At 53.3% G+C, this 12,010-nt stretch overlaps 1 protein-coding gene across 10 annotated transcripts in view; it reads left to right on the top strand.

Moving 5' to 3' along the window:
* The window catches only part of ARHGEF11 (Rho guanine nucleotide exchange factor 11), a 127,123-nt gene that overhangs the window by 110,065 nt on the left and 5,048 nt on the right, over positions 1–12,010 (top strand). For 6 of the 10 annotated variants that reach the window (XM_064282740.1, XM_064282745.1, XM_064282744.1 and 3 more), the window contains 14 exons: positions 2,498–2,677; positions 2,772–2,819; positions 3,034–3,221; positions 3,526–3,672; positions 3,968–4,047; positions 4,200–4,325; positions 4,808–4,925; positions 7,064–7,242; positions 7,724–7,799; positions 8,140–8,307; positions 9,138–9,228; positions 9,973–10,098; positions 10,550–10,620; positions 11,582–11,803. In XM_064282740.1, coding sequence (XP_064138810.1) covers positions 2,498–2,677; positions 2,772–2,819; positions 3,034–3,221; positions 3,526–3,672; positions 3,968–4,047; positions 4,200–4,325; positions 4,808–4,925; positions 7,064–7,242; positions 7,724–7,799; positions 8,140–8,307; positions 9,138–9,228; positions 9,973–10,098; positions 10,550–10,620; positions 11,582–11,803 — 1,820 coding nt within the window. The remainder of the gene's footprint in view (positions 1–2,497; positions 2,678–2,771; positions 2,820–3,033; positions 3,222–3,525; positions 3,673–3,967; positions 4,048–4,199; positions 4,326–4,807; positions 4,926–7,063; positions 7,243–7,723; positions 7,800–8,139; positions 8,308–9,137; positions 9,229–9,972; positions 10,099–10,549; positions 10,621–11,581; positions 11,804–12,010) is intronic. The other 4 variants (XM_064282746.1, XM_064282742.1, XM_064282743.1 and 1 more) reach the window with 2 other exon arrangements.

The raw sequence follows: 12,010 nt of genomic DNA, 5'->3' as shown, positions 1-12,010 counted from the left end.
TGGCAACAGACGAGTTATGTCTAAACGTCTACAGCCAGTACCTAAAGTGAAAATCGCCTATAGTCAGAAATATCCTCGCAGATCCCTTGTGCCACCCTTGAGGTATAGTGATTTCCTGTGTACAAAAATAATCCTTACATGCACTCAAGTCTGAGAGCCCTTGAGCTGAACTGTACAGGCAGGCACAAAGACGAGTCAGTCTGTCAAATCCGTTGCCATCAAGTCGATTCCGACTCATAGCAACCCTGCAGGATAAAGTAGAACTGCCTCTTAGGGTTTCCAAGGAACAGCTGGTGGATTTGAACTGCCTGTCTTTTTGGTTAGCAGCCATAGCCCTTAACCACTGCATCACCAGGACTCCAGTCAGTCCAGCCGTCTCGATATTCAAACCATCTCCCCTCTGAAATAGTGAATTGTTAGACTATAAGTCAGACATTCCTGCTTGTATGTAAGTTAATGCCTTTCTGTTTATGTGAAGCCCTTACAAGCTTACTGCATGTTAAAGGTTTTGCCATAGTGAGAACTAACAAAAGTTTAGCAAGAGGAAAAGGTTAGATTTGTTCTAGGGTGAGAAGTTGAGTCCTAAAATGACTGGGTAAATTAAATACACAAATTATGTGATTGCTGTGTAGTAGGCACGGTCTTACAGCTATATCAAATAGAAGATACTGTATAAAAATTTGGGGAAAATATTTGAGACCATTTGCCAACTTGTATTCTTGAAGTTAGCACATAAATTTACCCTAGAAGCCTTTGGATTTGATCACTATAAGCTAATTGGCATTCTTGGAAAAAAGAGTATTTAGCAGCATAGTGGGTGAGAGATCGTTACAGATACTTGGTAGGTCTGAGAAGCTCCCAGGTCTAGAAGGCTTTGACCAGAAGTGTGTTATGTGCCTCACTTCTTAGTACCTAAAGGAAGGGACTTAGCTCTGCCGCCCCAGTAAACTCCTGGGTAAGGTTTATCATGGTGTTCAAGCGACCCATTGAGGAGTGCTGGCGAAAAGTGTTTTGAGTTAGTCTGAGTTGGCGTTGGAGTCCCTGGGTGGTGCAAATGGTTAACGTGCTCTGCTGCTAACCAAAGGGTTGGTGGTTCCTAGTCTACCTAGAGGTGCCTCAGAAGAAAGTTCCAGTAATCTACTTTTAAAAAATCAGCCATTGAAGACTCTATGAAGCACAGTTCTACTCGGACACGCATGGGACTTTGATGAGTCAGAGTTAACTCGATGGCAACTGGTTTGGTTCTGGTTTGGGTTGGAATTGTAACAGATTTCTAGGGGGTGAGTTGAGTAGGGGATCAGCTGGCAATATGTTCTCTAGCCCTGTGGACAGACCTCCAGGACCCCAGGAGGTGAGCTCCAGTTTGGAGCCCCTGGCTGTTCGGAAAGACTTGATGAATGGAGACCAAACCATTTGGCTCCCTCACAGCAGTACCCTGCTATGCTATTCTCAGTTCTCTAGATGTCTCTAGGCCTCTGTGGTCCTAGGGGCAGAGCAGGATATAGATTAGTAATAATGTCAGCAAGGAACCAGCCCAGCAGGGCCATGGGGGAGGCACCATCCTAGGGCAGCTAGGGGTCAGAGATGCCAGCTGTCTCAGGGCTGAGACACTGCAGGGCTCAAAAAAGAGCAACACCCAGTCGTCAGCATCTCATCAAGCCCTAGAGGCACTCAATGGCCAGCCATGGCAGCCACAGAGCCGGTTTCTGCCTTTCACCAGTAGTAAACAGACCCCTTAAAGTGCCCTGCCCAGCTGGTCTGCTGCCAAGAGGGGAAATGGAAGCTTAGGAAGGATTCTGTCAAGATAAGAATGGATGGGATCCGCATCACAACTGGAGGAGTGGGAATCCAACAGCAGATAGAATTTTCTGACAGGCATTGTGGGGGGAGAACCCTAGAATAAGTACGTAGAGATAGTGACTGTACTCCCTCTTAGAAGCTCTTGTAAAGAGGAGAACCGTCTCCAGCTGAGTCAAAGCAGGGGACAGGATGGGCTGGCTACTAGCTGGCCCCAGGGCCGGGGAAGGCAGGTCCTTGTAGTTCCTGAGAGGAGCTGTGGTGTCCACAGCTTTCCTGATGGGGACTTAGGCTCTTGGACCTCTGGACACACACAGGTCTAATTCTATTAGTCTCAAATTTTATCTTCTTGTTAGAATCCCTTCCTGATAGGTCAGGAAGATGAGCAGCTCTATCCATCAAGCTAGGCTGGGGAGAGGGAGAAATGTGTAGAACAGCAAAAATGGTTTGCTGGGCCCCAGCAGAGGGTCGGGGGGAAGCACCCGGCACCAGTAGGGGATCCTGAGCAGAAGGGCAATGGAGAGGAAGAGGAGCTGGGTGCCCTGCTGGTTTGTCATCGAGAAGCTTCGGCCGTCCAGGTGTTCTGGTCCTTTGGGGGTAGGGTGAAGAGCCCACAGCATTGAGGACCCTCAAGATAATGCAGCAGATAAAAGTGGGCCAGGACGTAAGACCTCAAGGCCTCTTGTCCTTTTCCTCCCAGTTCCCGCTCAGAGATCCGCCTGGGCCGCTCTGAGAGCCTAAAGGGCCGAGAAGAGATGAAGCGGTCTCGGAAGGCGGAGAACGTGCCCCGCTCTCGCAGTGACGTTGACATGGATGCTGCTGCGGAGGCCACTCGCCTCCACCAGTCGGCCTCGTCCTCTGCCTCCAGCCTCTCCACCAGGTGGGTGGGGCCCAAGTGACTCTACCCGTTGATACCTAGGGGGCAGAGGTGGGGGTAGAGTGAAGGATGCTGAGAGTTGACATTCTCTCCATAGGTCTCTTGAAAACCCAACCCCTCCCTTCACCCCCAAAATGGGCCGCAGGTGAGTGGTAGGCATGGTAGCATCTCTGTTGGGTATCTTGGTCCTGTCCATGCTCAGCTGCCCTTCCCGGCCCCTGAGTGCCTGACTGGGTGTGCATCTCTTCATGGCCCACTGGTGTCCCATGGGCATGGGGCAAGCAGGTTGGACAGGAGAGGGAGGGACAAGCCCTGTGCGTGAGCTCTTCCTCCAGAGTGAAGCTTCCCGTTTTCCCCAGGAGCATTGAGTCCCCCAGCTTGGTGTTCTGCACAGATGCCCTCCTTCCCCACCCCCTAGAGGATGATCTGGGCCAGCTGTCTGACCTGGAACCAGAGCTAGATGCCCAGAACTGGCAGCATACTGTGGGCAAGGATGTGGTGGCTGGGCTAAGCCAGAGGGAGATTGACCGACAGGAGGTCATAAATGGTGAGCCTGCTGTACTTCCCCCCACTTCCACTCAGACTTGTGTGGCAATAGGTCCTGGGCACCTGAGACGAAAAGTGTGGCAAAGAGGTGAATTGGGTGGGAGTCCCTGGAGGGCAGGACCAGGCACATGTTGCCTGTACCTGTAAGGTCCACCTCAGTTCTGGCCCTTTGATGAATGATCTTAAACCAACACTCCAGTTCCCCCAAAAGCAAAGTGGTTTGGGGATCAGGGTAGTGACTCTAGATCCTTGCTCACCTGTTTTCTCCCTCCCTCCCACCTTTCCTCGCCACAACCACCACTCAGAGCTCTTTGTGACCGAAGCATCCCATCTGCGCACACTCCGTGTCCTGGACCTAATCTTCTACCAGCGGATGAAGAAGGAGAACCTGATGCCCCGGGAGGAGCTGGCCCGGCTCTTTCCTAACCTGCCTGAACTCATAGAGATCCACAGTAAGGAGCCTTTCCACCCTATCTGCCGTCTTCCATCCCTTACAACTCCTCCTCTGGCTAACCTTCACCCACATGCCAGAGCCTCCCTGAGCAGGTAACCCAGTCCAGTCTTCTTTCAGGAGAGAATAGGTGAAAACAGCATTCAGTTCCCCCAAAAGTAAAACAGTTTAGGAATCTCCTTGTCCAGACCCTTCCCCACAGCACTGCTGTCAGAGGTCCCTTTTTTCTCTGTCACAAAAGGTCTGGCAGTGCAGCTTAGCCCCAGACGGGTCTGTTTCTTCCCTCCTCGCCCCAGATTCCTGGTGTGAAGCCATGAAGAAGCTCCGGGAGGAGGGCCCCATCATCAAAGAAATCAGTGACCTCATGCTGGCACGGGTATGGCTCCAAACTTGTGTTGCTTGGCAGGAGATTGGGGGATTCAGGGTCCCATTCCCCAAGGCTAGGGGATGTGGCAGGGGTGGAGGTAGGGAAGGGACAGGTCCAGACAGGAGTGTGATGTATGGGCGGGTGTCCCTTCTGCTTCTCAGTTTGATGGTCCTGCCCGAGAGGAACTCCAGCAGGTGGCTGCTCAGTTCTGTTCCTATCAGTCGATAGCCCTGGAGCTGATCAAGACCAAGCAGCGCAAGGAGAGCCGCTTCCAGCTCTTCATGCAGGTACTTCCTTGGCCATCCCTCAGCCTTCTGTCATCTCCACGAAGTTCACCAAGGGTCTTCTGAGCTTCCCTCCTTCTGGCCCCCAGCTCCACGCTCCATCTGGCAACTCTATGTACCCTCCCATAGCATCCCTTCAGAAAACATTGACACATTCACACTCTCCAGATAGAGGACACTGTTCCTTGAAAAGAACACTAGATTAGCAGTCAGAAGCCTGGCTCACCTACCAGTACCTGTGTGTGCTTAGATGGATTAATTCTGTGGTCTCAGTCTCCTTGTCTATAAAATAGGAATAGTGCCTGCCCCCATCCCTCCCCCCGCTAAATATTAAAGGAAGAAGCTGCCACCACCAATTCTGAATGACGCATCTGGGATTAGGAACCATTTGGCACTTTTATGTCCACCTTGGTCCTGAGCCCCTGAGCCAGCTCCCAACCACAGGTTGAGACCTTTCTCTCTTGTCTTCCTCTCCTGCCGTCTAGGAGGCGGAGAGCCACCCCCAGTGCCGGCGGCTGCAGCTTAGAGACCTCATCATTTCCGAGATGCAGCGGCTGACCAAGTACCCACTGCTGCTGGAAAACATCATCAAGCACACCGAGGGTAGGGCATGGAGAGGGGCTGGCGTTGGGAGTCAGGAGACCTTGTTTCAAATTCTAATTCCAGCACGAACTTGCTTTGTGACCTTTAGCAAGCCACTCGACTTTTCTGGCCTTCAGTGTCTTCATCCATATCCTATTAGAGTGAGTCTCAAAGAAGATAGTAATTGTAAACGCACTTTGGGAAATACAAAGTGCTTGACAGTGGGAGAGAGCAGGGCCGCCGCTGGTCTGTATGGAGCCTTTGTGCAAAGCAGAGGAAAACAGCACCCTCTAAGTGGACACAGCTTGTCCCGCGGAATACGCCTCGGTTCCTCAGGAAGATCGTGGTCCCACACCAGGGACCGTGGTTGGAGTTGAGGCCCACTTTACCTGCCAGAGCCCTGGTGGTGCAGTGGTTAAGAGCTATGGCTGCTAACCAAAAGGTCAGCAGTTTGAATGTACCAGCCGCTCCTTGGAAACCCTGTGGGGCAGTTCTTCTCTGTCTTGTAGGGTCATGATGAATCAGAATTGACGGCAGTGGGTTTGGTTTTGGTTTTTGGTCAGTCCCCTAAGGAGCCCTCACGGTACAGTGGTTAAAGCGCTCGGCTGCTAACCAAAAGGTCATCGGTTCGAACCAACCAGCCACTCTGTAGGAGAAAGGTGGAGCAGTCTGCTTCAGTAAAGATTACAGCCTTGGAAGCGGCATCAGGTTTGGTTTTCACTGCCCTTGTGGAGTGCTAGTCCCCTCCGCAACGCATGGGGTCATCGTGGGTCTGAATCAGCTCGACAGCAGTTGGTTTGGTTTGGTTTTGGTCACCTCCCTGCCGGGCTTACCTGGTGTTGCACTAGAGACCCAACCTTAGAGGAGCAGGGGACCAGGCTGAGTAGGGGGTCTAACCCCAAGCCCCTGGGGTCCTGAGCATCTTCCACCACCGTCAGATTTGGAACACTGGAGTCAGAATATAGAGGAACCTGAGCCCGATTTGAGCCGGCTTTCCTACAGGCATAATCACTGCCATCGCCCACAGTCCCTGCTCACCCATAGTCCTGTCTGGCTGTCAGTAGAGCTGGCTGTGGTCTAGGCACAGTGCCTTTAGCACAGTGTCTTCAAAACAGTGGTCTGAATGGCCCCCAAATGCCTTTTTAGCTCAGTAATGAAGTCACTTCTGAGGTTCACCCTTCAGCCAAAGATTAGGCCCATAAAGCAGATGGAGACTAAAGGGGCACACCAGCCCAGGGGCAAGGACTAGAAGGCAGGAGGGGACAGGAAAGCTCGTAATAGGGAACCCAAGGTCGGGAAGGGAGAGTGTTGACATGTTGTGGGGTTGGTAACCAATGTCACAAAACAGTATGTGTACTAACTGTTTAATGAGAAGCTAGTTTGTTCTGTAAACCTTCATCTGAAGTACAATTAAAAAAAAAAAAAAACAAAGGAAAATGAGACCTACCATGAGGATGTTGCTGTTAGCAGTGAAAATATCTTTAGTTTATGGAGAATTTAAAATGAATGAAAAATTTTTTAAAATATCTTCTGCAAGAAAAAGAACAAAACAGTGGTTTAAAACCCTGGACACTCAGTAAAAGTTAACCTTACTACTTAAGGTCTTCAAGGTTAGGCATCTGTAGTTTATCTATAACCATCCATACCGACTGGTTTGAGGCAGGCCGTTCACCATGGATGCAGATTGTTGTTAGGTACCGTTGAGTCAGTTCCAGCTCCTGGCGACCCCATGTACAACAGAAGGAAGCACTGCCCGGTCCTGCGCCATCCTCACAATCCTTTCTGTGTTTGAGCCCATGGTTGCAGTGACTGTGTCCTCAGTTGTGTTTGAGTGCCGTCCCACCTGAGGGGCTCATCTTCCAGCATGTATCAGACAGTGTTCTGCTGCTATCTGTAAGGTTCTCACTGGCCACTTTTTTCTGGAAGTAGATCACCAGGTCCTTCTTCCTGGTTTTTCTTAGTCTGGAAGCTCTCCTGAAACCTCTCCACCATGGGTGACCGTGCTGGTATTTGAAATATCAGTGGCATAGCTTCCAGTGTCACAGCAACACACAAGCCACCAGAGTACAACAAACTGACAGACAAGTAATGGATGGATACAGGTAGCCAGACAGACTGCAGGTGGAGCCCCTAACCATCTTCTCTACCCTGTGCGGTAGGTGGCACCTGTGAGCACGAGAAGCTCTGCCGGGCCCGGGATCAGTGCCGGGAAATTCTTAAGTACGTGAACGAAGCCGTAAAGCAGACAGAGAATCGGCACCGTTTGGAGGGCTACCAGAAACGCCTGGATACCACCTCCTTGGAGAGGGCCAGCAACCTTCTGGCAGTAGAGTTCAAGGTAGGAGGCAGAGGCTGCAGCAGGATCTCTCTCTCTCTCTCTTCCGGGCACTCTTAGGAGCAGAACTCTGGCCACGGCCTGGAGAGTTTCAGAGGTCAGAGACCTGGACCTGTCTGTGATATGATGGTGGTGATGGGCCCTAGAATACACACACCATGTTATCACTGCCATCTCATCCCTAGATAGACCCACCAAGTGAAGACGTTACATGTTAGGACTCAGCAGGGGCGGGGGTGGGGGGCGGTGATAAGAACACGATGGGAGCTTGAGGTAAAGGTGGAAATAGTTTAGGAGGAACTAAAGCTGAAGGCATGGGCTGGGAAAGCAGGGTCTGCTTTTCTTAGGAAGGTAGACAGCATGTGAGGGGGGAGTCTTATCCCCCACTAGATTCCCAGTACTTTGCACAGAACCTACTCAACCCACTATGAGAAGGTTCTCAAATATTTGTTGAACGAACGAGTGAATGGTATCTCCTTAACAGAGCCTGGATCTTACTACCAGAAGGATGATCCATGAGGGGCCCTTGACCTGGAGGATCAGCAAGGATAAGACCTTGGGTATGTGCCAGGGCCCTGTGGTGGGGTGGGCTTCCCAGGGCTTCTCCCTTCCCAGGGCTTCTCCCTGTCTGTTTCATAAGCCCTGGAACCTTTTGCTCCAAACGGGGAAATAAAGTAGCCAGGGAGGCAACTTGAAGCAAGACTTGGTGGGGGGGAATAGCTTAGGACTTCTTCAATACAGTGTGGTGAGGGAGTGACCAAGAGAAAGGAGCTGGGGTCCCCAGGCTCCCTGAGTTTCCTAGAGCCGGGAGGCATGCATCTGAAAGCCTCTGGTGCCCCATTGTGTTAACGAGAGTGCGCGGGCAGCGATGGCCGCCTCACACCCGCCACGTCCCTCCAGACCTGCACGTGCTACTGTTGGAGGACCTCCTGGTGCTGCTGCAGAAGCAGGATGAGAAGCTGCTCCTGAAGTGTCACAGCAAGACAGCCGCGGGCTCGTCAGACAGCAAGCAGACCTTCAGCCCCGTGCTCAAGCTCAATGCTGTGCTCATCCGCTCCGTGGCCACAGGTACGCACGAGGAGATGGCCCTGGCTGTTATTGGTGTCCAGTGAGCACTGGGTGCTGGGGGCCAACCTGGGGCCCTGCAGGATTTATCTGTCTACCTGTGTTCCTTTCCTTCTACACTGCCCCGGCCTGAGAAGGAACAGGTGGTCCCACCCATAGGTAGTCCTCAGAGGGATAGGCTAGGGACCAAGGTGAAGATGGACAACCTCAGTGGGCTGGTCAGCCCTCAAGCACAGGGCTGGTTTGGATGGGATGTGGGCACCTGAGATGGGCTAAGGATGTCTCAGCAGGGTTGGGAAGAATGGGATCGGACAGCAAAGAACAGGACAGGAATTCCTGCCAGAAGAGTGACCGGGGCAGAGCAGCCAGAGTACAGAGCCAAGTCCAGCGGACAGAGGCGTTTCACTGATAAGTGGAGTGTGTACAAGAAAGGACTCTGGACCAGAAGTCAGCAACCAGAATTCCCTGGGTTCACTTCCTTCATCTGTAACATGGGGACAATATCTGTCCTCCCTCTAGGGGGGATTAGAAGGAATGATGAGTGTGACAAAGTCTTACAGCCCATGAGCAACATAGAGATGCCAGCAGTCACTGTTAGTAGAGTAGGCAGTGATGGGGGTGGCTTTGAAGGATGACAGTAGGGGCCCAGAACTGCCTGTGTCCCTCTTGTAAGTGGCTCCTAGGTGGGTCCAGATGGCCCAGGTCTGTCTCATACTACATCCTTCCCCAGTTTCAAGGGTCAGGGCTTCGAGTCTGTACTCCATTGCCCTGGGCCAGATGGCAGGCATACCTCTGCCATCCCAGTACAGACTTCTTCCTTCCTTTCCTCACAGATAAACGGGCCTTCTTCATCATCTGCACCTCCGAGCTAGGCCCACCCCAGATCTATGAGCTGGTTGCCTTGACGTCATCAGACAAGAACACGTGAGAATTGATTGAGGGGTCACACGTAGCCGCCGTCCCCTTGGGACCAGGGTGGTGTGTATGAGGACGGTGGACCGTGAGGTCGGGGCTGGGCCCCAGAGCCGGCACAGGGTGGGGAGACAGGCAAGGCAATGGGAGTGGGAGGTAGGACAGACATAGAGGAACTGTCAGAAGATCACCCATCCTGAGCCTGTGACCAGCCCCTCCCCCCATATAAGAACAATCTGAGTTTCCAGCATCTTCCATCCATTGCTTCAGCTTCTTTCCCCTCTGTCCCCACGCTTCTTCCATTCCCCATCAGGCATTTTAAATGTATGCATTCTTCTCAGATGCTTGCCTCCAGGACCCTCACGCCACCCCCGATTTCCTACCAGCCGCTGTAGGTGGCGTGGTATAGTGGAAGGAGACAGGCTGAGTCAGACAGCTTCTCAACCTCAGCCTTCTTATCTGTAAAAAGTGGATAAAATAACCTCTTTCAGGGTAATTTTGAGAGGAAAAAGTGTAGAAACACTTAGCACAGAGCCTAACCGAGGGTTGGTGTTCAGTAATTGGTAGTTGTGAGTAATACAACCCCAAGGAAGCCACCAGCCAGGACTCTGGGGAGATGGGAACCTGCCAGGCAAAGAGCCTCAGGGCCAGGGCATGGAGCGGCCTTGAAAGCTCAGAGCAGTGGGCTCAGTGGGGGAGGCAGAGGTGCCCTTGTCTTGTTCTCACACCAGTCCTCTCTGTTCTGCCGGGCAACAGATGGATGGAGCTCTTAGAAGAGGCCGTGCGGAACGCCACCCGGCACCCCGGAACCGCCCCGCCACCTGTCCATCCCCCACCCCCCGGCCCCCAGGGGGCAGCCCACCAGGGCCCGGCACCCAGCAGGTGCAGTGCTTAGCCCTCCACACCCCTGGCCCAGCCCTGCTCCAAGCTGCTTGTTTTCTGGGCTTCTAAGCCCTTCAGCCTTGGGATGGACAGCCCCCCTCCACAGGAACATGTTAGGAGCGGGAGAGGAAGGGCTCCAGGCCCGGGCAGAGGGAGGAACATCCCCATGTCTCTGCCCCCTGTACCCGTCTGCTCTGCCACCGGCAGGAATGCAGGCTGTGCCTGAAGCAGGGACTGGGAGGCGTTTGGCCAGCACCCCGTTTCCTCTCCAGGTTGTCAGCCAGACCAAGCAGGTGGTGAAGCCTGCCATTGCCCTCCTTGGACCCCACTGCTTTGTGGCCCCCTCTAACTTGGAGGTCCAGGGTGGGATTTCATGACAACTCTGCATCCTGGCCAGCAGTCAGGGTCTGCCATGTGCTGCTGTCTCACCTTTGCTTGGTCGCTCCCTCAGGGTAGGACTGGATGACTCCGAAGCATTCCCAAGAAGGTGTTCTGAGCCAGAGCCCGAGGAGCTGCCTGGAGGTAAGGCCCATGCACTCTCTCGTGGGGGCCCATCCAGGCCATATTTTGTAGACAGAGGTAGGGAAGTGGCCAGGGTAGGGGGGTTGTAGATGTGGGGGTGAGGGGAGAGACTCAAAGGGAAAAGGCAGACAAGACCAAATTAGGTGGAGCTCTGAATGTCAGGGGCCAGAGGAGTGCAGCTTTGATAAGAATAGGGGGAAGAAAGGGTGTGAGGAAGGTACCTGGGAGGCGAAGGGAACAGACTAAGAGTGCAGTCTAGCTCACTTGGACAGGGATTCCATTCTGGCTCTGGGTGACAGCTATTTAGAGGAAGAGAAGAACAGTGGGGGGAGTCTGGAGCCCTGTTTCCTTCAGCTGGGGCTGGCTAATGAGAACAGGGGTTACAATGGTATGGGAGCGAAATCATCAGAGAAGAAGTGGGAGCTCAAAGGGTCTAAGTTCCTGGGATGGAACTAGGGGAGACCCAGAGAATTCTCATTGAGAGTTCGCGTGTGAAATAACTTCAGGATCTTGGGTTTGGAGAGAAGCCGTGGGCTCCCTGGCTGGTCCCTGTTCTGTTTCCCTCTGCTCAGAATGCTGTTCCCCCAGCCCCTCCCACGCCCTCGGGTCTGCCCCCATGCTGCCTCTGCAGCAGTACCTTCTCTGACCAGCCCTCTTCAGTCTCCACGCTCTGCTCTTTCTTCATACTTCCCGTAGCACTTACCACCTTCTAACAAACTACAGAATTTACTTGGTTATTTCATGATTTCTCTGCGTCCGCCTGCTAGAATTTAAGCTCCTTAGGGGCAGAGAACTTGGTTAGTTTTGTTGACTGATGTATGCCAAGTGCCTGCCTATACTAGGCGCTCAGTAGACATTTGTGCAGGGAGCGAATCAGTCACTGTTCCCAGCCCCTTGGATCCAGAGGGGCCCTCTACCGCTCTTTGTCTTTCCCTGTCTTACACTCCCTGCTCCTCCAAAGCAGACATCGGTCCCCAGCAGAGGATCAGAGGGACACACCCAGTACTGCCAGAGGATCCTGAGCAGGAGGGCACTGGAGAGGAGGAGAAGCTGGGGGCCCTTCCTCACCCCTCCTCATCCCTGGTTGGAGAGAACACGGGCATCAGGACAAGGGACCCCATCCACCTGCCCCTCCCAGGCCCTCTGTTCATGGAAGGACTTGCCGAGGCAGCCCTGGAAGATGGTGAGTGCCTCAGGACCCTGCCGTCAGCCCCAAACGCCCTGGTAGCATGGCCAGCCCCTGCTGAGAGGCGCTCCCTGGATGTGCTTCGGAGAGGCATATGTCACACACGCGATCCCACCACCACCCGCCAGCTGGCGGAGTCTCCAGCTCCACCCTGCGACCGAGGCCAGTTCACCAGGCCTGGGGTGGGGGAGGAGACTGCCACCC

The sequence above is a fragment of the Loxodonta africana genome, chromosome 3 (assembly GCF_030014295.1).
Source record: "Loxodonta africana isolate mLoxAfr1 chromosome 3, mLoxAfr1.hap2, whole genome shotgun sequence".
Lineage (NCBI taxonomy): Eukaryota > Metazoa > Chordata > Mammalia > Proboscidea > Elephantidae > Loxodonta > Loxodonta africana.
This window is presented reverse-complemented; position numbering and strand designations above follow the sequence as displayed.